Here is a 25947-nt window from a genome sequence, read left to right as displayed (position 1 = left end):
CTGGGTCTCTCTTACCAACTTGGCCAACTGGGATAGGCTAGCTGCCAGTGAGCCCCAGGAATCCCTTGCTGTCTCCCTGGCACTCCCAGCTCACTCACCTAATTGCATTTTTATTGTTGGTTCTGGAGACTGACTCAGGTCCGTAGGCTTCTGCAGCAAACATTTACGCACTGGGCTTTCTCCTCAGTCCTCCCCGCACCTTTGGAGGGTGTGATCATTTACCTGTCGTTTTACTTCTTCTTACACAGGTTTCAAAGGATGGATCTGCTAACAAATGTGCTTACGACTTGCGTACGCATCACACAGGAAAACTACAGAACCAGCTGACCCTCCGGATGCAAGGCACCATGGCGTGTCCCGTGAGTGACAGCAAACTTTCTAAGTGAAGCTTTTATTAACAAAACACACTCGAGCCTGTAAAACTTTACGTCGTGTCATGTTTATTCCACTGAAAACCTGAAGCCCGCACCCCAAAGGCGCCCGCAGACAGGGCGGGCACTGCCCCTTCCCCTGCCCGGTATGTACATTCACAGTTCTGATGCGCGGACTGAGGTTACTAGAGAGAGTCATCAGGAGGATGAACATCCGTCCCAGGTCTGCTCAGGATTCCTTCAACATGACCAGTGGCCATTCCTCAGGAATCCATCACTTGCAGATGGCAGGGCAGAGCCCAAGCCTCGGGACATCTCAGTTCATCTGTCTCCTTCATTGGCCTTTTAGTGGCTTTTCTCTTCTGAAAATTTGTACTCTACAGTTATAAAACCAACCCGTTAGCTACAAAGGCTGTGTTCACATTTCATCCATACCTAACCAGCTAAGAGCTCAGAAATCCATCTCCCTGCCCATCCCGCGGCAGTGTGGCGCTGTGTGACTGAGGTTGACAAGTTTTGTTTATGTGACCTCTCTTGGGGAAAGCACATACTGACACTCCCTCTGAGAAACTCAGAAAACAGCTTTCCTGCATTTACTGGCTTGGTGGTCATTTCCTATAGCAATGCCCCAAATGAGAAAAAAAAAAAAAATCTAGCTTAGGAGTAAAAAACAAGATTCCAAAGCTTAGGAAACAAACTAAACCTACAGTCACTGTGCTTTACGGATAAGTCTTGTCATAAAAAAAGAGGAAACCAGGTAATGCTGAAGGTGACAGCCTGGACCCTGTTCCTTCCTGATCTCATGAAGGGCCAAGCACAGCAAACTCTGTGGCCTGTCCCCTTCAGCTGTCACCCCCACAGAGTAAAGCCACCTACGCTCAGATGGTGGCTGCTTTCCCTAAGTCACCATGGCAACCAGTGCAAAGAGAGGGTGATGGGCTTTGGGCAGGACCTCCTGGCCTTCTCAGTATGTCTGCTCAGAGGGCTAAAATCAGCACAAAGATAAGGGGACACTTTCCAGTTCTTTCCCTCTGGCTGACTCTTTAACCCACATTCAATGCTTTTACTAGATACATGAAGTAGACTTTGTCATATTGAAACTGAAATACCAAACTGGCAATGTTTATAAAAAAGATGGAGATTCAAGAAGGCTTAAGGAAAGCAGAAAAGGACCCCGGGGCCGGTCTTTGTGGCTAAATGTCCCATGACTTCAATGGGAGCAGGGCAGTGAGGCCCCTTACGCTGCGGCCACCAGGACGTCTCAGAGTCTATCAAAAGCAAGCCTGGAAATAAATATCCTTTCGTTAAGGTGAAAAATGAAGTAGAAAACCAATTTTCTTTTCTTTTTTTTTTTTAAAAAAAGGTTGAATGTTTTCAAAGTACTTAAGTGAGGTTTATAAAAGAGTCACGACCTCCTGCACCGACACAGAAACACTTAGAATCCGATGATGCCCCCGTCACGTGAGCCAGAGACGGCAGAGGCACTAAATTAGGACAAGGTGACTGACTGTTCCAGGGAGGGTATGTGCAGCGCACGCACAGAGGTCCTGCATTGTGCACACCGCACAAACAAAGAGGGGAAAGACAGACACAAACTCAAGACCAGCGTATTCTAGGTGAGCACACAGCCATACCTGTGCCCACTCAGCCTGTGGAGTCCTGCCCCACAGGGAGGCCCCGAGCAGCCGCCCGCCCGCCTGCCTGCCTGCAATGGGCAGATGGGACACACATACAGCTTCCCTGCAAATGCCCAGCTGGGCCCTGAGACAGACTTTACAGAAAACAAATAACATCACAAGTCTCTTGGACCTCAGGCCTGCAGACATAGAGAGACAGGGAAAGGTAGAAGGCGCAACACACAATCAGGCTCCAGGCCACTGGAGGCAGGTGGTGATGCGGGAGGGGCCTCATCCCTCCGGAATCTTCCATTCTAGTCCGCTTTCTTACAAGAATTCTTTCTCCCAAAGTCTGAGTTCTCAGGGCTGAAGTCAATGCAGAAGCCATTGGGAGTTGGTGCTGGGGGTGTCTGTGCACAGCTGTCGAAATGTGTCTGATCAGGGTACAAGTAGTCCTCTGCGTAGTCGGGGTACATTTCCGCAAACCCGCAGAAGTCATCTGCAAAGACAAGGAAGCTGATTATTGGGACCCAAGAGAGCCCCATTACCAGGCACTGGTTAGAGATCCCTGCTAGAAAGGCGAATATTTCAGGAAAAGTCGTCACCCCCAATGCTGGTACAGGAATGACAATTCCTCAAGCCAGGGCCCAAGTATAGGGTGCCAGGGTTATGGTGCTGAAGCCTTCGGGAAAGCAGCTTCAATGGAGCTGGGGTGGGTGTCCTCCCCACAGGGGACCCAGGTCAGAAGTCCCTGCAGCTTCTTCAGGGGATCCAGTGCTATGTGAGGGGAGAGGGTAGCCTGGTGTGTGCAGATGGGGCAGGGGGCTCCATTCATGTCCCCTGGCCCCCTGGGCCGGAGTACCCAGAACATCCGACCTCTGCTTCACTTACCAAAGGTGATTCTTCCCTTGTCCTCTTGGTCAATAGCCTGGAACAAGTCGGTCACTGTTAATTCTGATACACCCAGTGCAGTCTTGAGGATGCAGGACAGGTTGGCCTCATCTATGCTGCCATCCTCAGGAGATCCGTACATCTGCAAGGGACAGTGAAGAGTTACACTGGGGACGCTCCTTCTGGTGTTGGGCAGGCCTGGGACATTTTCCCCAGTGCTCCTGACCCCACTTTGTTCAAACAGCTGGCACCCTTGAGCAAGTGGTGCCTAAAAGTATATGTTAAGGCTCAGGGTAGAGTTGTGCCTCTGCCTCTACTGACCTCTGCCCGTCCCTTATGGACATTGCACAAACATGTCTTGGTTGAGACTCGGATGCTATAACTGTGGGAGCAAAGCAACAAGTAGAAGGAGACTGAACAGAGTCTCGACTCGAGCTGGAAGTAGCAGAAGGGCTCAGTGTGGCAGAGCAAACCTGGGGCTGCAGGGCTCTTGCAACAAGAACCGGGAAACCAGAACGGTGTGCTTCTGGTGCCACCTAGTGGTCAATGGATAAACTGCAGAATCGTTTGGTGATTAAGGTCAATGCATTGGGGTTGTGAGGCTGTGGTTCTGAAGAAGGCAAGGACCAAGTCTGCATTTCTAATCAGAAATCTTCACTGTATGAAAAAAATGAGCAACAGAAAAAAAGCAGCACCCAGCCTTGTTATAGAGCACTCCACTGATACCTTGTTACTGCCACTCCTGTCTAAAGTTCCCAGGGCCATTATGACCTGGGGATAGCAGACAAGGATAGTTGCAGGTATGGTACTGTGGAAGTCAGAGGGGTGACAGCTGGCCTAAGGAGTGAGGTGCAGTGGGGCATGGTCACAGTGGGGATAAGGCCCCAGCATGACCACCAGGATGCTCAGCCGCCTGCTGCACTTGCTCTTCCAGGCAGCTGTGAGAGGTTTGGACCATGTTCTGCTGTTTGTGTTGCCGACGAACCCGAATGCTGCTTGACACCGTTACACTCCACCACTACAACAGATTCTCCTTGATGACTTTAAGTCATCCCAAGTGGGATCGAGCCATTAGAGCAGAACACATTGTAAGTGCAGGAGGGCCAGACTTTCCCAACCAGTCAGCAGGTGTTGACACCATAGTATTCTCCTGGAGTGACCCATATGAGTGACCTTGGCAACTGGGGGTACATCCTAAGAGTACTGAGGAGGGGTGCAGCAGGTAAGAAGAAAGCAAAGGAGCTTTAGGAGGCCGTGAGAGACCAGGGGCTCCTAATACCTCGGAGCGTTATCTATGAGGGTGCTCGCAGATAATCCTGTCTAAGAAGGAAAGACCCACTCTGAATGTGGTGGTGCCATCCCATGAGCTGTGGTCAGCTGAGTACCAGCATCCCTCTAGCTCTGTTTGCTGGCCGTGGCTGCCTCACACTACTGTGGCCCTGCTTTCTCTGCCATGTTGGACAGTAGTCCCTTAAACTATAATCCAAAACAAATCCTTCCTTCCTTAAGTGGCTTAAGATTAATTTATGTGTATGTGCCTGTATGTTATGAATGTAAGTATGTATGTATGTATGCATGTATGTATGTATGTATGTGCACCATGAACAAGCACGTGCCCAGAGAGGCCAGAAGAGGGAATCATGGTGTATGGGTGTAAGCCATCTGACATGGGTGCAAAGAACTAAACTCGGGGACTGTGCAAGAGCAGCAAGTGTTCTTATGTTGAGCCATCTCTCCATAAGACATTCAAGTGGCTTCTTGTTAGGTATTTGGTTACAAAAATGACAAAGGTAATTGATATAGAAAACTGCTAACAGTTTGTCTTAGTTAGGGTTTTACTGCTCTGAACCGACACCATGACCAAGGCAACTCTCATAAGAACAACATTTAATTGGGGCTGGCTTACGGGTTCAGAGACTCAGTCCATTATCATCATGATAGGAGCCTGGTAGCATCCAGACAGGCGTGGTGCAGGAGGAACTGAGAGTTCTACATCCTCATCTGATGGCTGCTAGCTTAATTCTGGCTTCCAGGAGGCTAGGTGAGGGTCTTAAAGCCCAGACCCACGCTGACACACCTACTCCAACAGGGCCACATCTTCTTATAGTGCCACTCCCTGGGCCCATCATATTCAAACCATCACACAGTTCTTAGGCCTTTGGAACTTTTAAAGGGGGGGGGGGGGTCTTGAAGTCTGGAGATGCAGGTTAGGAAACACTTCTGGGCATGTCTGTAACGGTGTTTCCAGAGAGGTCTAACTGAGGGAGATACCCTTTGAATGATATAGAGCCACCCCACAGGTTGGGGCTCCAGACTGAGTAAAAGCGGGAAAATCAAAAAGCCACCTGAACACTGGCATTCATCTTTTACTTTTTAACCTCTAGTGTGACACAGCAGCGACTTGACAGCCTACCCTTCATGACTTACCCACCATGGCTGTCACCTCCTCAAACCACATCCCCATAAACCTGCCCTCCTTTCAGACGCTTCTGCCAGGTGTTTGTCGCAGCAATAATAAGCGTAACTAACAGAGACACACATCCCACTCAAGGAATCCACTTGCCTTGAATGCCAGCTGGATGGTGGCTAAGGTCTGGGATGGCCTGCACACCACAGACAAGGCGACCACATATTCACGAAGGTCAATCTCACCACCACCACTCTGCAAAAGAGACGCACATTCAGATGATGGCTTGGTGGCTTGCATGTCCCAGGGGAGCTCTAGCTAAGTGACTTGGTAAAATCTACAGACATAAAAACCTGTACTTGGAAGACCATTCCCAGACGTAATTGCTTGAACCCCATTTAATTCTTGAACATGAAGCTTTGCCAGAAGGCAAACCAAAAGCCTGCACTTGGAGAACAGGCTGGCCGGCATCTTTGTGGGTTCCAATCCACTAAGACTGGCTTACACATTCATAAGCCAGAGGTTTTGCCCTGAGCTCCCCAGTTAAACTCACCTCGTCAAAAAGCGAGAACATGTCTTCCAGTGCATCTGAGACAGGAACTTCCAAGTAGGCCGCAAACTCTGGAAGGCGGATTTTCTCTCCTCTCTTCATCCTCGCACTTTCTGAATATTTGTCTAGATCTTTTTCAAGATTTTCTGGTTTTAGTCTAAATAAAAAATGAGGGAGAGGTTTATTGATAAAATCACAGCGTAGGGCTGGGGAGATGGCTCAGTAGTTAAGAGAGCACTGACTGCTCTTCTGAAGGTCCTGAGTTCGAATCATAGCAACCATATGGTGGATCACAACCATCTGTAATGAGATCTGATGCCCTTTTCTGGCATGTCTGAAGACAGCTACAGTGTACTTATATATAATAAATAAATCAATCTTTGGGCCAGAGCAATTGGGGCCTGGAGCCAGCAGGGTCCGGAGCCAGCAGAGGTTCTGAATTCAATTCCCAGCAAACACATGATGGCTCACAACCATTTTTACAGCTACAGTGTACTCATATACATTAAATAAATAAATAAATAAATCTAAAAAAAAATCACAGCATAGAAACTAAGACAAGAGACTCATTTTGAGGTCTGGCAACTCATCAAAATATTTTTAAAATTTCTTAACAATCACAAAGTCAGTTTCTGAGCCTGGCACATCCTTACTTTACAAGATGCTAGGCTTCTGGCCCCTGGGTATATTCCTAAGCTGGTGTACAGGGGCAACACCCATACACACAGGTGGTGTCCAACAGTAAGGTTTTAAAGGTCCTTCTATGTGGCCTGCTGATGACACCTGAAACCCAACATAAACAGAAAGAATTTCCTGACATATCTCTTGCAAACCTCAGCAGCACGTGGTTCTAATGAACACTCGAGAGCTACAGGCAACTCACCCGAGGCCCCTCACAAGCCTGGCAAACTCTAGCAGGCAGGTGTCAGCAGGCAAGCGAAGTTGTCCTTCTGCCAGAGCCAGCTGGCAGTCCTCAAATGTATAGTCGGTTACTGAGACACCCAGGGCCCTGCAAAAGAGATCCTTTCATGAACCCCATCTCTTCACCCAGCAGCAACAGTAACCACGATAGCTACAATGAACTAAGTGTCAGAATGCAACCATAGTGGACAGCTCCTGATGGTCTGGGGGGAGGGGAGGGAGGGGCACTCACTATGACAGAGATGCTCATACCAAGAGAAGAAAGCCCAGGGGACACCAGAGGCATTGACTACTGGACACCCTAGTACCAGGATGTCAGGGCCTTCCCTGAGGGGAAGCAGCTGATTAGCATCATATACCCTTGTCTGAGACCAGGATGGGTAGGTACGTCCTTCCCTTCCCTCCTGGAACCTGGAGCTAGTTAATCATGTGTAGACAAGGCTTTTGCCGAGATGACATTAAGTGCTAATATTTTAGCCATATAAAACATTATTTTAAGTTATATACTAAGAAGAGAAATTTCTATGAACACAGAGAGAAGCAAAATGAGAGTGGCTGCCACTTCCTAAGATCGTGCCCTGCACAGGGCTCCTGAGAACAAGAGTTCTGCTGTGTCCTACGTGCAGTGAGCCCACACGCTGGCACTGCCCAGACATCCAATGGGATGCCTGCAAAACCATCACAGAAGCACACACTGAACACTCAGATTCGCAGGAAAACCCTCTGGACTCTGGTCCTCAGGTTCATTACATGCTGTGAGCCCACCAGAGGCGAGGGCTGGCATTCGGCAGAGGCTTAGGGCTGTGGTAACATGGTGTGTTTTCTTTCCCATGGGTATCAAGGAACCTGGGAGGAGCTGGAATGGAAGAGTTTGCCTAGCATGGGGCCTGGACCCCAGGCTTACTCTCCTGCGTCCAAGGGTAGGGGCAGCTCTGCCACTATGTCACTGAGGTAGACACAAACAAGCAGGAAATGCCACTGTTCTCTCCAGGAAGCTGGTCCCTCCCATGGTCTGTCAATGGAAACCTAGAGGGAATGGGTGAGGGAACCACAGAAAAGACCCAAACAGGAACTGACACCCCTGCCACTGGAATGTTCCCCAGAGCCAGCCAGGATGAGACTTTTACATGAACTCTGGAAGAGAGGAAGTAGGTTATGGCCAGCAAAAGCCTTGACTGAAGCCCAGGGTGGCAGTGCTGAGTCCCCAAGGGAAGTAGTGCTGAGTGCCGAGTCCTTAGGGATGGCTATACAGAATGCTCAGCCCCACAGTCCTACAGCTACAGTCCACAATTTGCACTGAACATGTGTGCTTGACAGCCATCTCAAACTTCCCTTTCTCAGCACTCAGGCTGCCCAGACCTGTGTCTGCTTGTTTCTGCTACCCATTCCACGAATACCATGTGTGTCTGTGGTCTGAACAATTGCAAGGTGTGCATGTTCTGTATGCAATCAGTACAGCATAGGCCCTTAGACCAATGGGCCTGGAGGAGCTATTTTATTATCCCACAGGGCCTCTGCAATAGGACAAGGTCTTATCCTAAGAATTTAACTGTCATAAAGGATATGTCAGATTTCAAGAAAAAAAAAATACATCCCACCCCATATTAAACACATTTATGGAGAAAAACTCACTACATGCATTATGAAGAAAACCCCACAAAACTCCCCTAGGAATCTCCTTAGAAGAATGGGCTTTCCTTTGTTTTGAGTTATTGGCCAAGGTTGTCCAAGAGACACTCAAAACATCACAGGCTACTGATACTGCCTTCGGTTATCCTCAGAGGTGAAAAGAAAATCCCTACTACTGAAGACACCAGGCATTTTCCACACAGGGCCCAGAGGCCTCCATGCTAGATCTGACCTTAAAGCCTCCTTCCTGAAGATTAACTTTCATGTTACCAGAATACAGTAACTTGCAAGCTTCCAAAGGAGGGCAGTGACCATCGGTGCTACTCAGCTAGCAGGGGTAAGAAGCACAACTCTGACTTGAGGGCACTGTAACCAGAAGGATAGTGGCACACATACCTTGGCAGTAACCGAACGCTCTCTATCGGATTTAACATCTGTTCATTAAGAGGGAAACCATGTCTGGTACCAAAAACCCAGCAAACTACCAAGGGCTACTTAAGTCATGGATCTTGAAGGATAGCCTGTAACTGCCACATCTTTAAACTTACAGCACAATCCCTAATTATGTTCTAAATATTTGCCCTCATATCCATAGATAAGTGTCGTTCCCACCCTTCATCAAGGAAACTTTCCCTCGCCACAGAGACGACCATAGAAAAACCACAACCGATCAAAACAAAGAGTTGTAGAACCCAGCGTCGACCGATACTCCTGCACCTACTGCTCAAGAGTCATGGAATAGTGGGCAGAAAGACTGTCAAAGCCAGAGAAACAGGGAGTTTCCTGTAAGGTTGTGTCTCCTAGAAATATCAGAGATGCTATACCAGTGAAATCTTACCAACATGGCTGCCTAAACATGACCTGAAGAAGGATGGCACCAACAGACATACATGCTAGCATAGGCAGGGAAAGCTCGGGAGGCCTACACAAAGAACCACTGGCAACTAAAGAATCCTGAGAGTGGGAGAAATAATATTCCCAGGAGTGAGCACACCGATGACTTATCCAACACCAAATGGTCAGCCCTGGAAACATACATACAAGTAACATTATACATACATACAAGTAACATTATAAAGACAGGCTGTATTTATGTATTTAGCAACACACTCACACACTCACACACACACACACACACACACACACACACACACACACGATTAGAGAAAAAGAGGCTGCCAGGAGGCAGGGGCAGCAGATTACTGAACTGAAGGCCAGCATGATCTACAGTGTGAATTCCAGGATAGCCAAGGTGACACAAAGAAACCCTGCCTTGAATAAAACAACATCCTCCACCCCAAAAAGGCTATGAGCTTGCAAGAGAAAGGGTGAATGGGCACATGGGAGAGTCTGAAGGGAAGAAAGGGAGGGGGAAGTAATAAAAGTGTATTATAATATCAAAAATATTATTTTATTGAAAATAATTTCATACAATATATTCTGATCATGTTTTCCCCTTCCCAACCGCTCCCAGATCCCCCAACCTCCATACCCACCCAACTTTTATTTTCTTTCTCTTTTAAAAAGAGAAAGAAAGAAAACCAAAAACAGAAAATGCACTTCTGGTAAGTCTGATGCTGCCCAGCAATGCTGTATAAGCAAGCAACCAGAAAGCACATGATAACATGCGGTTAGGAATGTGGGCTGCAGACAGCCCACAGAAGGGGCTGAAGCATGGGGCGGGGATGGGCATGGGACAGGACACACAGCAGTCAAGTTCAAGGTGGATTGGATGGTACTGTAAGAGAACACTGTGTTCTGTTCTCTGCACTAACTCCTTAAAATCCCTCCAAATCTGACTTAGGCAGGTGCTATAATCTGGTAATAAATACAATGGCAATCACTTGCTGAGTTCTAAAAGATCCAATTTCTTTCTTCCACCCTCAAAGCAGATCAAGTCAGAATGGAAGACAGGGATGCAGGGACCTTGGCCTGGCCTGAGTGGTCCCTTAGTTAACAAGTGCTCAGAGTTGTCTGTGGTGAAGGCTAAATGAACTTCAGGGTGGAGACTGGAGTAACCCACTCCTTCTCTGGGCATATACCATTCAAGTGGGACAAGGAGGAAGTAGGCAAGAACCAGCTCTAAACAGTGATTACAGATCTGAGCTGGGGTCTTGTCAGATGCGCTCCTAGAATGCTCTCTCCAGGTCTGTTGTCAGGAACTGAGAGTGGGACAGCCCTCCCTGCCCCCATCCCCACTGCCAGGTGGAGGAACCTCAAAGGTTCCAGCAGGTGCTATTGGTAGAGGCTACAGTTAAGCTCCACTGTATACAGCCTCTTCAGGAGACGAAACAAGGCTGGCCCCCTGGGGCTGCGATTTTTGCCTGGTGTGTATGAGGAATATTAGGGACCTTGTTTTAAGTATATGAATGAGAGATAGGGCTCAGAAAGTCAGAGAAAAAGGGTACTTGCATCACTGTCCAGACTCCAGGAACCAGAAAGAGAAAACAATACTTATGTTCTCAACTGTACACCAGAGGCAGATGGCAGCACAGGACACCCTAGGGGCTTAAACATACAGATACTACAATTCTGCCCAGCAGGGGGCGTGAGAGTGCCAGCAAACAATCCCCAGACAGAAGCACAGTGAAGCCTCAAGGAGGCTGTGACCTGAGACTGACATCTTCCCAGGTCAGTGCATGACCCCAAAACACACCAGGGTCACAGATTACTACGGCGGGTTTGAAACTTGCGAAATGAAGCAAAGATTAACCATCTTCTAAATGTTAAACAAGTCAAAACATCATCAGATAAAAGCAGGAGACACAAACTCAAGGGCAAGCACACGATACTGCTAGCACATGCAGAGCCTGCGTGTTCACTCTTGTACAAACCCACTTCCCCAGCACCGCTGGCAGCCGCTCACTCACTTGGCCATGACACGCCTCACATTGCTGGCATACAGGGCAGGATTCCTCTTCTCCTCTTCAGAAGGGCAATACACAGGCAGAAACTGAGAACAGAAGAACGGTGTTATCTCTGCTAAGGCATGGCACTGATCCCACCAAAGCCACCATAATGGTTACCTGTGTGACATTAAAACTAGCAGAACCCTTCCTCTGGAATTGTCCACCCATGACTATACATATTTACATACTCATAACTACAATGTCCACACTACACATACACATATCTAGACCCACAGGCACACAACACCCATGTGCATGTATGTGTACACACAGACATACACAATACATATATACTCACACTCACACTCACACTCACTCACTCACTCACACACCTGCAAACTTTATAGCTCAGCACTGCTAACCAGGAGTACTTACTGGCCCAGGGTACAATGTTCAACTCCTAATGATATGCATATTTCTATCCTTCCATGACAGTTTTATGTTGGGGATTATAGAGAATGCAGTTCTGTAATACTACAGTTTCTACACCTGAAATCTACTGTATCTCTGTGATAAAACATCCTATAAATACAGCACTTAAAATGATCGAGTGGCTCATGTTAGTGCCAACTTTACCATGCATGAAAAGTCAAAAGACTATTTCTGATTCCTATTCTTAAATGAAGATATTAAGAATATAGGAACATCCTGAAAACCTAGCATACAGTGTGTAATGTGTTTACAGTTACATTTTAGGAATTTCGAAAATTACAATGGTCTTTCTCATTAACGGTACCATATACCAGGCAATGTGAAGAAGGATATGTAAAGATTATTACAGGGCCATTCTCAGTTTCTCTTATCTGAAGATGAGACCAGGTCTGGAACAGTTCTGCTCAAAACCACAGGGGTCCCAACCAGTACAAGACCATGTTCCTTCTCAGACCTGATTCTGTTCTCTCCTGACAGCTGAGAGAAGAGCCACAGAAAGATCCACAGCAGAAGGACCAGCACGCTCTGGGCTGGGCTCTTAGTAGAAGTCACATTAGCTCATCTGTCCATTTTGTAATGCTCTGCAGTACTTATGGGAAGTAAACAGACTGTTTGACTCAATACAGGAGTGCATAAACTCATCTCTGAGGTTAGATGTAGGCCCATCAGAAGAATTCCCTTTTTATTCTTTATTTTCTTTTTAAAAGAAAAACAAATAACAAATCCAAAATCAAAAACACCAATCCTTCTACTTAGAGAAAATTCTATAGGCCACACATATGATTGTACTGAATTTAGCCAAGAGGGTAAGTTCAGTACTTAGGAACCTGCCAGGAGCTGGGAGCTGGGATGGCGGGTTATACTCCATGACTTACAGCTAAGCAGTAAAGTGACAGAATGAATTTAGTTATTCAAATCTAGCTATAGTAGTATTAGTACTGAAGGCAAAAAGGTTTCTCTTTTTATTGGTTTTTTTTTTTTTTTTTTTTTTTTTTTTTAAGACAGGGTTTCTCTTTGTAGCTGGGGCGGCCTTGGAACTCAAGAGACCTGCCTGTCTTTGCCTCCTGAGTACTAAGGTTAAAGGCATGTGCTACCACTGTCTTGCTGGCAAAAAGATGTATATGTATCAATTTTATATACTCTTAGACAATTTTATATACTCTTATATACTCTTCATCTCAATAAAAAAAAATGATTGCTTTAGTTTCCTTGTTAATTTTTAAAAATCCTGTCGAGGGGCTAAAGAGATGGCTCAGAGGTTCTGTTTCCAGCATTCATTTGGCAGCTAACAACCACCTGTAACTCCAGTTCTAGAGGATATGGCACCCTCTTCTGACTTTTATAGGCAACACACATACATAGTGCACATACATGCAAGCAAAATACCAATAAACACAAAATAAAAACAAACAAATCTTTTTTTAAAAAATCCCATCCAAATGTATTTAAGCTATACAAAGGGCACAAGGCCACTAAAGAAAGATGACTTTAAAGTTCTTCTAGGACCAAGACAAATGAAAAGATACTTAAGGACTGCTATGTAACAGTATCTGTATAGATTAAATACTTTGTAACAATCAGCACAGCTCTTGCTTAATAGCATTTTAAATAAGTATCAGATTACAGCGTTACACTGTATGATATTGTGTCAATAAGAGTCTCAGTGCAACATTATGTGACATTGTATCCACACAGCTCTGGGTTAACATTGTTGTAGCACTGTAACATTACAGACCCCAGTGTAACACTGTATGACACTGTATTCACACAAATGGGGGGTGGGGGTGTTTAACCCTGCTGTAACAGACTCCAGTGTAGCACATTGTATCCATTCATATCCCAGTGTAACATTGTGACACTGTATTCACACAGCTCCAAGTCTAATAATGTTCAAAAGCTGCAGGATTTCAGACCCCAATGAAACCCAGTGTCCCAAAACCCATGGCAGAACTGACCCTAGCCAGATACCACCCCCACCCCACCCACTACCCGTACTTCATAACACTATGTCCACTCACTTCAATTTCCACTTGGTTTTGAAACTGGCACAGAGTGAGCCACAGGATTTTCAACCTTAAAAACAGCATTGAATAAATTTACAACCCGGTTAAAAAGTAAGGCTCCTTTTTCTTATAGCTGAATGATTCCAGATTCTGCCCAGAGCCTCTAGGAGGTGCTGCTGAGCAGTGAGTCGGGGAGGAATGGGAGTCTTCTAAAGTTGAAAGGTTAAAAAAAAAAAAAAAAAAAAAAAAACCTGAGCAAATATGATTTTAACCAGGCAGGGATCTTTGGTTTTCTGGTTAAATATTTGCTTTGGTCCTTTGGTTATTCTAGACAGGTATATACTCCCCTTGTCCTTCTGCTTTGACAGCCTTGTCTCCAGGATGCCCAGCTACCTAATCTAGGCAGACAGAGATCCAGGCTTTAAGTCATGCCATGGCCCATTTGCCTGACTTCCAGGGTCCTAGATATTGAGTGTTGTTGCCACCACTTGTTTGTCTTAATGGAATTACAGAACTACCTGGAGTTCCCATCCTTGAGGCCACATTCTTTTCTCACCCCCTTGAAGTCAGTCATCCCCTGTACTGGCTAGTTTTGTGTCAACTTGACACAGGCTGGAGTTATCACAGAGAAAGGAGCTTCAGTTGGGGAAATGCCTCTACGAGATCCAGCTGTTAGGCATTTTCTCAACTAGTGATCAAGTGGGGAGGTCCCCTTATGGGTGGTGCCATCTCTGGGCTGGTAGTCTTGGGTTCTATAAGAGAGCAGGCTGAGCAAGCCAGGGGAAGCAAGGCAGTAAAGAACATCCCTCCATGGCCTCTGCACCAGCTCCTACTTCCTGACCTGCTTGAGTTCCAGTCCTGACTTCCTTTAGAGATGAACAGTAATGTGCTAAGTGTAAGCTGAATAAACTCTTTCCTCCCCAACTGCTTCTTGGTCATGTTTGTGCAGGAATAGAAACCCTGACTAAGACAACCCCTAATTTTGAGCCAATCTGTTTCTGCCCTACTATGTCAGCTTGAGCCCAGGAAGAGACACTGGAGCCCAGTTCCAAGTACTCCTCTCAGCCTGACTTCCTGCCTCAGAAGTGGTGGTCTGACATCACTGGAGTGGCACTGCCCCAGCACTGTGCTCCAAATACTTTGGAAGGCCTAGGAGCAAACTTGTATCTGACTTGACTTCCTCCTTGAAGGCCTTGAGGCTGTCTTGTCCCTGGATGGCCCCTTCTCCCTACACACAAATGGCAGCTGCAGTATTATGGACATCCTTGTGCCCCAAGTTTGGCTGCTGTTGTTTCTCTTATTCCATCAGGTTGATAATCACAGCACAACGGATTCCCGGTGTGTGTGCTTGTAGGACAGGGACACCAACTCTAGAGGGCCACTCTCACCTAGCACCACCTGAATCTCACTGCCTGCACAAAAGCCACCATCCGGAAACACCAGGCACTGCCAGGTAGACAGTACCAGATGTACTAGGAGGGGAAGGGAAGGGCTCAGTTACCTTCCCATGGGTGCTGGCGTCGAGGAACTTATGTCCCCAAAATCCAGGAGTGTTACATAGCCACACGGGAACACTTAACTTTTTCACAATGGGCCGACCCTAATTGCTGTCAAGAGTAGTTTTCACATTTGCAAAAGTAACGAGGGCACAGGGAGTCACCAGCGGCCTGTGTATCCACAGAATGAGAGGACAGACAGGATGACACGGTGTCCGACTTACGCTCCAGGTCCTTGCCACGTCCATGTGATGGTGTCCTAGGAGTGAGAAAGAATAAGGATTAAATGTAGAGCCAGACATGTGAGGGCCAACCTCGTGCAGCCCAGAGATGGAGTTATTGTCCTCCCACATTGATATAGGCAGAGTAAGGAAGCTTGTGTCCTGGATTCCAGGGCTCAACCAACCCAACATCTTAAATGTCCATCTTTCTCATCACTTCTCCGAGGCTGCCAATTCTAACACTGGCTTAAGTAGGCTTGGTAACCATTACCTCTCTCCAAAGGTGTTCCAGTGACCTGTAATTCCCAACTGTGCTGTGTCACCTGCCCCCTCTTAAGATGCCTCATAAGTGCCTCAGGTAAGGTTTGTCTAGACCTGGTCACGAGATCTCATTGCCACCTCATCCCAAGGCAGTATCCATACCCCAAGTGTCCCAACACAACCACAGATGTGCTCTTTCCAGGTCAAGCCTGGACTTCAAAGGGGCCCCTGGCACCTGAGAGACTTGGCTGCCTCACCTTATGTGTATCCAGACGGATTTGAGAAACTACCCTTAGCAGCTGCACCATTTTCACAGGAACTGGGCAATAGTTACTAGACACCTCGCATGGCTTCTTTCTTTGCCATCCTCAATCTATTTTTCCTACCATGATTTGGCTCCCTAGGCAGTCTATGCTCAGAACTCTGGCAGTGGGGGTACATCCTGCAGCTAAATGGCCGAGGAATCTCACAAGGACCTTAAAAACGTAAGTATAGGCAAATTTCCTGTTTCTCTGATAACCAAGATTCCAAGGCTCTAGGAGACCAGTGAAGGCTATGCCCCACCCCCTCACCCCAGGCTGACGAATCAACTCAGAATGGAAACCTCGCTCCCACATAGGCTGGCAGGCTGCTCCATTCCTGGGTGTTCAGACTCTCTGCAGAGGGCAGGACCTTCCTCAGGAAACTAACAGGAAATGGACTCTTCTGTGGTTCAGCAATACCCGGTAGAGTCGTCCACTCTGTTAGTGTTAGTAACTGATGGTCCAGATGGCCCCCACTGCTTATCCAGTTGCCTCAGGGGAGCCCATGCCTAGATAAGCAGGCCTGGTTCCCAGATGGGCAGGCTGGACCCTGTGTCCATAAGGTGTCTATATTAGATTGTGAGCTGAAAGGTTATCTTCCGTACTGTCCTCTGCTGTCATGGTGTCTAACTGAGGCAGACAGGGAAAGCTCTCTGTGGTAAGCACCTCCACTTCATTATTTCCACCAGGAGCTTACTCCACAGATGAGTAAGAAATGCCACATGTGTACAGTACCTCAGGGCCCTGGGGACTCATATTCATAGGCTGACCACTTCTAACTGTGCAAGCCATCAAGGCCTAAGAAAGCCTGCTCCAAGAGTCACATCAGAAGGGAGGCTGCAGCTGGCATCTGTGAAAAGGGCTGGCTCCGACTCCTCTCCTTGGGGCATAGGGAAGGGTTAAGGGCACTGAGGAGAAAGGCCCAGTGGCAAACCCAGCAGAACTTTCTCTGAGGCCTCCCTCATGCAGAATCCTCTCTCCTATGGGCTGGGGTCCTTCCAGGTCATCGAGAGCTCTGCACCCAACTGCCCTGTCTTACTTTAAAACAAGTCACTGAGACTTCTAATTGGAGTAGGGGGAAGTACAATAATGTCACATGACCTCTACAGCCACTTGATTCCTTCTTCAGTCTTCTAGAACATAAGCAGCCCTGGATTTTAAACCTGCCAGGATGTATGTGAGCCAGGCTTTTGCTTCAGGGCCTATGCAAAGTGGAACTTTGTGTGCCAAGACCGAGACTATTCTAGAAGTGTCACAAATACACCACAGAGATAGTTTACACTCGGGACTCCACCTGCAGAGCCTGCCTCTCCCTTTCTGGGCTGAGGCTGTGTGATGGTGCCAACTTTTCTCTCAACTATTGTGTATGAACAAAGGACACAGGGACACGGCAATCCAGGCACAACCAAGACATCTACCCAGCTCTCATTCCTCCTGAACTCCTCTCAACACGTGTCCCAGGACATGACTTACCAATTTGTTTGGGTAGCGTAGCACCACGGGCTGGACAGGAACTCCAGGAATGAACGCACCTGACAAGGAAAGTGTAGGGTCTCAGTGCTGGCAACAAGAAGCATGGGAGGTGGAACCTAGCTGTGGCACTGTTGCAGGCTTAATGAATTGAGCTTTTCTGGGCCAGTTTTCCTTGTCAGTGGAGATATTTTCTGGATTCCTGGACTATTTCCTCTACCTCTTTTCCCTGTTCAGGAAGAGTTGCTAGTGTCTCAGTACCAACATGAACACACAGATGGGAAGTGAGGGGCTCCAGTGTGTCGATATCTCAGAGCTCAGAACTGTCACACCCTCTTCTCTATAGATCTGTGCTGTCCATCTTGGTTTCTTCTCATTGCCCATGGCCTGGATTTGGGGTAGGTCACCATGGAGAATGAGGAACACCTGGTCTTGCCTGGGGTAGGACAGTCTATCCTAGCCCTGTCCCCATGTGAGACCAGCCTTTGCCTGAACACTGGAGAAATCTCTCTTGAGAACGCTCAGGACTGCCCTGACAGTTATTTCTACTGTCTATATACTGATTGAGCTACAATGTTCTATTCCATTTAAATAAGGATGTTTGAAGGTTCATTCCTCTGAAAACCAAGGTGTCAGGGACACACATACACTGAAGGATGGGCAGTTGAATGTGTGTATGCGTGTGTGTGTGTGTGTGTGTGTGTGTGCGCACATATGCATGTGTGTGTATGCATATGCATGTGCTTGTGCATGTATGTTTGTGCATTTGTGTATGCACGTGTGCTTATGAATGTGTGTGTATGTATATGCTTGTGCATGTGAGTGTATGCATGTGTCTGTATATGTGTATACATGTGTGTGTGTGTGTATGTTCTTCTGAGCTGATGGAAATCAGTGTCCATTAGTAGTGTGTGCCCATTCTGAGAGGTGAAGGCCCCAGAGGGAAGCTCTCTGATTGCTTCAGCAGCCACCTCTATCTTTTAGTTCAAGATTTCTGAATACCTCTGGAAACATCTGCACGTGGGGTGGTCAAGAGTTTCTGTCTCTAAGGCCAGCTCCCTTTCCACAGTGGTCCAAGCCAGAGACAAGTGTCAGAACATATCAGAGCTGATGACCCAAGCTCTTTAGATTCTGCCTCAGGCACAAGAGCCTACAACCCTCAAGTCTGACCTTCAGTCCCATCCCTGGACCCGTAGGGCTGGGGTCATGGCTACGCAAGCATTTCTATGTACATGTATACAGGCAGGGGTCGGTAGACCTCGGCTCATATTTCATCACCAGGACCAGTCAATGGAGCCCCAGCATCTTCAGACGTGCATGCTAGTGAACATGCTTATCACCTCAGGGGACTAAGCATGGACCACAAATGCCTCCATGATTTGCTGGCATGACAGCAGTATTCACTGACACATTCATCTTGACATGCGTCATGGTGACACTGTTCAAACCAAGTGGTAAGCGTTTAAAAGCCACTATTTTAAACTTCTCATGTCTAATCCTGGAACTTGGGTGAACGTGAACATCTGAACACATGTGGCCATGAGGCAAGTACAATGTGGGAGAAACAGATGCCGGACTGACATCAGGCTCCAGAGCAGCAGCCACTGCAGGCATACTCTCAGGAGATGCCCCTTCCCAGACTGCAGAACACAGGAGTTCATACCACAGAGAGACTTCGCATGTATCATAGAGTATGGTAGCAGGCTGGATGCTGGTCCAGTGCTAACTAAACAACAGATTTGGTGTGAACCACAGCTGGGAACCACACAGTTAGTCCTTGTGGGTAACTGAGGCATACAACCTCCCCCATGATGTGCGCTGCCCTCTCTGTGTCTACATTCCTTCAGCTTCACACAGGAGAAGCCCAGCTGCATCTGTGAAGTGCCAATACTCAGGTGTTCTTTTCAAGGACAGGTAAATCCCACTATTATGGAAGACAGATGGCTCCCTCACAGCTACCTGTCATGGCTTGAGATGTCCAATTCCCTCACAGTTCATTTATACTCTGCCCATGGCCTTGGGGACATGGCTAGGTATCACTACTGAAGTTTCAAACAAAATGGTTGGGGGTTTTATGGGCCATACCCAGGATGAAGGTTCCAAGTGGGGAGGGCTCTAGACACTCCCCTGCAGCTAGGCCTTGATCACAACATGCTGCCTTAGCTGCTAAGCCTATTTTAGAAAGAGCAACCACGACCCATTGGAGAGAGAATAAGGGTTCCCTTTCTTATACTCTATCTCTGTCCATGAAAGTTGCTACCACTATTTGTGTCAAGGAAGGGAGGACTCAGCCATGTGCATGTGAGCAGAAAAAGCATGGCCTGAAGAGGGGGAAGACTCTGGAATTTACCATCTAGTACTAAAAAGAAAGGTAAGATCATGAATTCTGAAAGCACCCAAAACAGCGTTGTGTGATGCAGCCCAGAGCAGAATACTGGCAGTTGTGGCCCGTCTGACCCAGTCTGTGGGAACTGGTGTGCATACCCCATGCAAAGAGAGTACAGGATAGTCCTATCCATCTCTTAACAGCAAGCAGTAATAGTTACAGCAGGACCAAGGACAAACCTATTACATCACCCAGGGCATACAAAACTTTTAACCAGGTAGTCTGGAGTGGTCTCTGTACGCTGCTGATAAATGCTGGGGCTCAATCTTAGTGCTAGGCTTGGGGAGTGCCCTGAGGAAGTGTCCAAATTGATGGGTGACTGACTGTTCATTCCAATGGAGAAGGAGTGCTGTTTTCCAGCTGTTCTCAAACCAGAAGATCGAGCTACAGGCTGGAAGACCTCTAGTCAGTGGGAGTTGCCAGGGCCCAGGGCACCCTGTATCCCAATGGGCAAAAAAAAAAAAAAAAAAAAAAAACCTCAGCATATCAGGACCTCAGAGCTCAGGCAAACATTACCACTCATAATAGCCACTGCCTTCACAGCCTTCTCATCGACCTGCAGACACTCTAGCTCCTGGCTCAAACTCTGAGACTTCCTGTGACTTCTAAGAACTTGCCATACAAGATAACAATAGAGATTTCCATTATTGGCAGATGACATTACTTCAAAAGTCACGATTGGTTTCCTCTTTTTTGAGGAAGATAAAAACATAACAACAAAAAAAGCTACATACCAGGTTTGAAGGTAATGAGGCAGGTCCTATTTGTACAAGTTCCTTCTGGAAAAATCATTATCTTAAAATAGGAAAAAGATAGCATTAAACCATCACACTTAAATCCAGAGCCCACAAGAGCCCACCTACCAATGTGCTTTTTTCTATTACTGACATAATTTTAGACTATGGCTCCTGGAAAGGGAGGATCCTTTGGGAAGCCACCCTTAGGCTTGGGGGTGATAATCTTTGGGAAGCCCCGTACCCCCAGGGCTGGGGGCAAGGGGAATGAAATGAAATGAGCTATTAACAAAGTAAGCAGCAGTAAAGGATTCACATCATGGTTCTCAGCCACACATGCATCACGGGAGAGAGTGGAGGCCAAGAGTGGACACACCAGGAGGTGTGGAATGAGATGGGAACTGTGTAGCAGCATAGAGATGCTGGGAACAAGCAGGGAACTGTGCAGCCACTGGGAACTAGTGTGAAGAAACTCCTGTTCCCATGGACACGCCAATGGCTGACTCACTAGTCAAGGCAGCACAGAACAAACTAAGACTCCCCATGGTGGAAAGCACAGCTCATACAGCATATCTGAGCCCTGAAAGGAAGGATCCACTGAGGAGGCTAGGTGGGCTCCGTGGGCATGCACAAAGACACAGAGAGCACAGGGAAGCTCCTTGGAGAAGAGGGAGCAACTTTTGTCTGTGCAGGCATGTGTGTGTGTGTGTGTGTGTGTGTGTGTGTGTGTGTGTGTGTGTGCGCGCGTGCGTGCATGCACACGCATGCCACACCTTAGAAACCAGAAGCCTCCACAGAGGCTGACTGTGGACATACTTAGCACCAGATCTGCAGTGCTTTTGAGCAACTACAGATAGGACATCCCGTAAAACCTCCAGCCTCTATCTGTTGGCTCAAAGGGAAAGAAAACAAACTGAACATGTATGACACCGAGGCAGTGTACGTTTCCAGGGGCCGTGGGCAAAGGCGAGCCTATGGATGTAGCTATAGCAGTCAGTCAACAGGACAAGAGGCTCAGTCCAGGATCTAGAAGTGTTGAATTCCCCAGGCTCATAGTGACCTCGAAGAGTAGACTATACCCAGGGCAATCAGCAAGGTGCCCGCTGTATGATACAAGAAGTGGACACTCAAGGGAATGTTTACATTCTAAGTCCAAGCACAGAAACCCAAAGTATCCAACACCAAGCACATCTTGGATGCACACACTGTGTAAAGGCAGAGCAAGGTGAACTTCAGCATACGGGGTGGACAGAGCAGGCTTGTGGTTTCCTCTTTCTCCCTCTCCCATTAAGTCCACATCTATTAAAGCAAGGAGGATGGTTCTACCTGAGGCCACTTTCCATTCGACTGTGCCCGTCGCTTGATCTCCTCCACTGTCTTCCTTCGCGAGTCCTGGTCAGAGCGGGACACGAACACTGGCCTGATGTATCTTATCAGAGCTGTAGGAGTCAGGAGACAGGATATCAGCATGCACAGCTTCCAACTGCAGGCTTGAACAGAGACCTCTCAGGGGCCATAGTGAGCTGCATATCCCAGACACCTAGAGCCCTGGGCCATGCTGATACACAGAAGGTAAGGAACCTTCCAGTAAACTCCCGAAATCTTTGTGCCCTGGACTATCATCAGCTAGAGCACAGAGCACATAATGGAAACCTAACCCCACCCTCACACACAGGTTGTCTGCGGTTGCTCCATTAGCAGAACAAGGAGATTCAAGTACTCCCGACCTCACAGTGGGCTGAACTTGCATTCTTCAAAGTCAGGGATGAAGGCCTAATTTTTGGTACTTGGGAATATGATCCTAGCTGAAGATAAGATATTTGCAGATAATCAAGTTCAGCATATCACCCTAATTAGTGTGGTCCTAATCAATGTCTGAGGTCCTTGTAAGATAACACAGGCAGGGGGAGAGAAGGCTGGATAAAGAGAGAAGATAGGATGTTATCTTCAAGCTACAGAGTAAAAAGGACTACCAGTTCCCACCAGGTGCTTGTCTGCCAACACCCTCCTCTTGAACTTCTGTCTTTCACGGTGTTGAGAACAAACTCTTTTTGCTTCTCTGCTGCAAGAACCCCAGAGATCACACACAGCCCTGGGGAGTAATTGCTACACCACGGTATCTCCACATCTGGTCTAGGTTCACCGCACTTATTCTGCCATGACTGACGGTGCTCAACTGACCATACTGTTAGGGAACACCAAAGTAAGACCATGTAGAAATAAGATATTGCTTAAAATACTCTGAAGAGGTTTTAATATGAACTGCCCTCAGGTAAGTCCCTGTTCTGAGACAAAAGGAGTGGGCTCCAGGGGCTCTACCATGTCTGCAGCTGATTTCCCGGGACCATTTTAGCTGTAGGTTCTTTTTGTAGCATCCTTTTTGAAAAGGAGGCTTTGTGGGTTGTAGAGATGGCTTCGAAGTTAAAAGCACTGACTGCTCTTCCAGAGGTCCTAAGTTCAATTCCCAGCAACCACATGATGGCTCACAACCATCTGTAATGGCATCTGATGCCCTCTTCTGGTGTGCCTGAAGACAGTGTACTCATATATATTAAATAAATAAATATTAAAAAAAGAAAGAAAGGATGCTTTGTGCTTCTTTCTAGGAGGTTTTCCACAAAATGCAGAAATAAAAAAAAAATAATTTTAAAAAGGAAAGGAAAGGAAATCCCTTGATTGTACAATAACCCACTGGGTCTCCACAACTCTTCTAGAAAGCCAAGCCCACCAGGGATGCAGTCATGTCTCTTTGCTTTCTTGTTATTCTAGCATGTGCTTTATCCTTTCTTGTCAACTCCCTGATGCTGCTAACGTGACTAGAGAGTAAAAGCGAAGAGAAAGGACCGGATGTGGTGAGGCTGCTTTGCCTTACAACACCATCATCTTCCCAGAGGCGCTAGGTTCACCTGGGCTCACTGTCTAGTGTGCTTCATGGGGCTGAGTACAGAAGCTTACTGTGTCCCTGATGCCAAGAAAACTGACTCAGACAGTGGAAGATGCCTGCTGGTCCTTTAGGGAATCTGATGATAGACACAGAGGCAAGAAGGACTCCAAGGACAGGACAGGACAAAGTGATCATCTAAGCACCCAGGCAGGTATCGTGAGGCTTCCTGGGTGTGATCGTTTGTATATGCTTGGCCCAGGGAGTGGCACTATTAGAAGGTAAGGCCCTGTTGGAGTAGGTATGGCCTTGTTGGAATAGGTGTGCCTCTGTGGGTGTGAGCTTTAACACCCTACTCCTAGCTCCCTGGAAGCCAGAATTGTGCTAGCAGCCTTCAGATGAAGATTTAGAATTCTCAGCTTCCCCTGGATGCTGCCATGCTCACACCTTGGTGACAATGGACTGAACTTCTGAACCTGTAAGCCAGCCCCAATTAAATGTTGTTCTTATAAGAGTTGCCTTGGTCATGGTATCTGTTCACAGCAGTGAGATCCTAAGACAGGCTCCAGGGATAGGACAAGACAAAGTGATCATCGGGGCACCCAGGATGGTATCTTTGAGGGGTCCACTTTGATGGACAAGTTGCTCCTGAAGACAGCTCCCTGTCAGCAGGCCATGCATGCTGTGTGAAGGGTCAACACAATCCTGCCCGATGCTCCAATAGGCCTGTGAATATGCTCTCATCCCTTAGCATTTTACCTCTAAACATCACTTGACCAGTTTTGTCAGTTTAACACAAACTCAGACTTATCTGAGAAAAAGGACCCTTAAATGAGAAAATGATTCCATAGCACTCCCCTCCTTGTAGGGAAGTCTGGGAGGTATTTTCTTGATTAATGATTGAGTGATACCCCTGGGCTATATAGTAGAGCAGGCTGAATAAACCACGGGGAGCAAGGCAGTAAGCAGCACTCCTCTATGGCTTCTGCTTTGGTTTCTGCCCTGCTTGACCTCCTGCCCTGCCTTCCCTCAGAGACGGACTGTGACCTGGAGCGCAAGCAGAAATAAAGCCTGTCCTCAAGTTTCTTTGGTCGTGGGGTTTTATCACAGCAAGAAAACCAACCCAGACAGACACATTATCAAGGTGACTCACAGACAGAACAGCTTTGAGGTTGGTTACTCCTGATACTCAGAGACCTAGAGATGAAACCCTTCAGATAGTTTCAACATTCATTCCTTCAACAGCTAGGAGCTGTCTGTCCCAGGACCCAAATAAAGGCTGGACGTTGGGACAAGCATGCCTACATGAGCCTGCTCTGAGATAGGACCCAGATCACATCCTGGGCTCTTGAGGGGGAAAGGAGACCCTTAGCTGAATGCCCAGGATAGCAAGTACCTAATCTGGCACACTGCATTCACAGGTAGCTGGGTAAGGAACAGACCGGGAGGAGCTATATTTGGAAGCTAACTAATATTCTTCTCCCTCTAAAGACAGGGTCTTGATGCGTTGGTCAGGTGACCAAGTGCTGGGACTATAGGCACGCATGACATCACTGTACCTGGATAATGAACATTTCTGAAAAACTTGCCACCACCCTTCAGTCTCAGGTCTATGGACTATCAAGGTAAACTGCACATCTGCCAATTACAACCCCAACTAGTTTCCAAAAAATTTTTGGAATTCAACCCAACTTCCCAGGCAGGTGCAATAACATCTTCTATTTGTGATCAGACTGATAGATCTATAGCCCAAACAGCTCAATTTCTCTCCAAGGGCTTGATAGATCTATAGCCCAAACAGCTCAATTTCTCTCCAAGGGCTTTGTCAAGAAGGGGAGTAACCCTGCTTGCTCAGAGTTGTTTCATAACTGGTGTCCTTACACTGGGCTGCTCATTTCTGTCTATAGGATCTGTGCTGTACCACTCACAGGTGCAAAAGCTACACACAGTCCCACCTTTTGCCTTCTTGCTGGCCTCTCTGCAAGGTCCTGGCTATCTAGATCAGGGGACTGATACAAATGCTTGACAAAGATGAGACACTCCCATCTAATACTCCATACAAACCACAAACCACTTGTCAAGCCCCAATCTGGTTTCTTTACCTCTACACAAGTCAACTGGGTACCAGCATCTTGTGGATGAAAGGAATTCACCCAGGGTCTGTGAGTCTTGGATGTGCTTAGGATACTGACCACAGTGTTGCCTGAGCGCATGGTGAAAACTCACATTTCCCGTGGGTGGGCATGACGACACCTCCCGAGTAAAAAAAGCACATAGGCTGTGAAGGCCATGTTTGCAGTGGATTTAGCCACGGCCAGATGCCTCTGAAAAGTCACAGTTGTGTTGGGGGAAGGGATGTCTGTGTTGGTCTGGGGCTAAGGACCTTGTTTGCCATCTGCCTAGGTTCTAGCCTCCCTCACCACCTGCTTCCCCATGGCCATGAGCCAGTTCCTTAATGTTTCCATAT

At 47.3% G+C, this 25947-nt stretch overlaps 1 protein-coding gene across 4 annotated transcripts in view; it reads right to left on the bottom strand.

The window, feature by feature from the left end:
• Window positions 1-419: 419 nt before the first annotated feature.
• Window positions 420-25947, bottom strand: part of Lpcat1 (lysophosphatidylcholine acyltransferase 1) — a 49190-nt gene continuing 23662 nt past the window's right edge. For 3 of the 4 annotated variants that reach the window (NM_145376.6, NM_001368681.1, NM_001368682.1), the window contains 11 exons: window positions 21926-22038; window positions 20600-20660; window positions 17483-17541; window positions 15450-15484; window positions 13745-13799; window positions 11256-11338; window positions 6719-6844; window positions 5839-5992; window positions 5442-5540; window positions 2879-3020; window positions 427-2486 (listed from right to left, as the gene is read on the bottom strand). In NM_145376.6, the coding sequence (NP_663351.3) occupies window positions 2302-2486; window positions 2879-3020; window positions 5442-5540; window positions 5839-5992; window positions 6719-6844; window positions 11256-11338; window positions 13745-13799; window positions 15450-15484; window positions 17483-17541; window positions 20600-20660; window positions 21926-22038 (1112 nt within the window). In that variant the 3' untranslated portion in view covers window positions 427-2301. The other variant, XM_006517189.3, reaches the window with a different exon arrangement.

Source organism: Mus musculus, chromosome 13, assembly GCF_000001635.26.
Source record: "Mus musculus strain C57BL/6J chromosome 13, GRCm38.p6 C57BL/6J".
NCBI lineage: Eukaryota > Metazoa > Chordata > Mammalia > Rodentia > Muridae > Mus > Mus musculus.
Note: the sequence above shows the minus strand (reverse complement) of the source record. Positions and strands in the feature narration are given on the sequence as shown.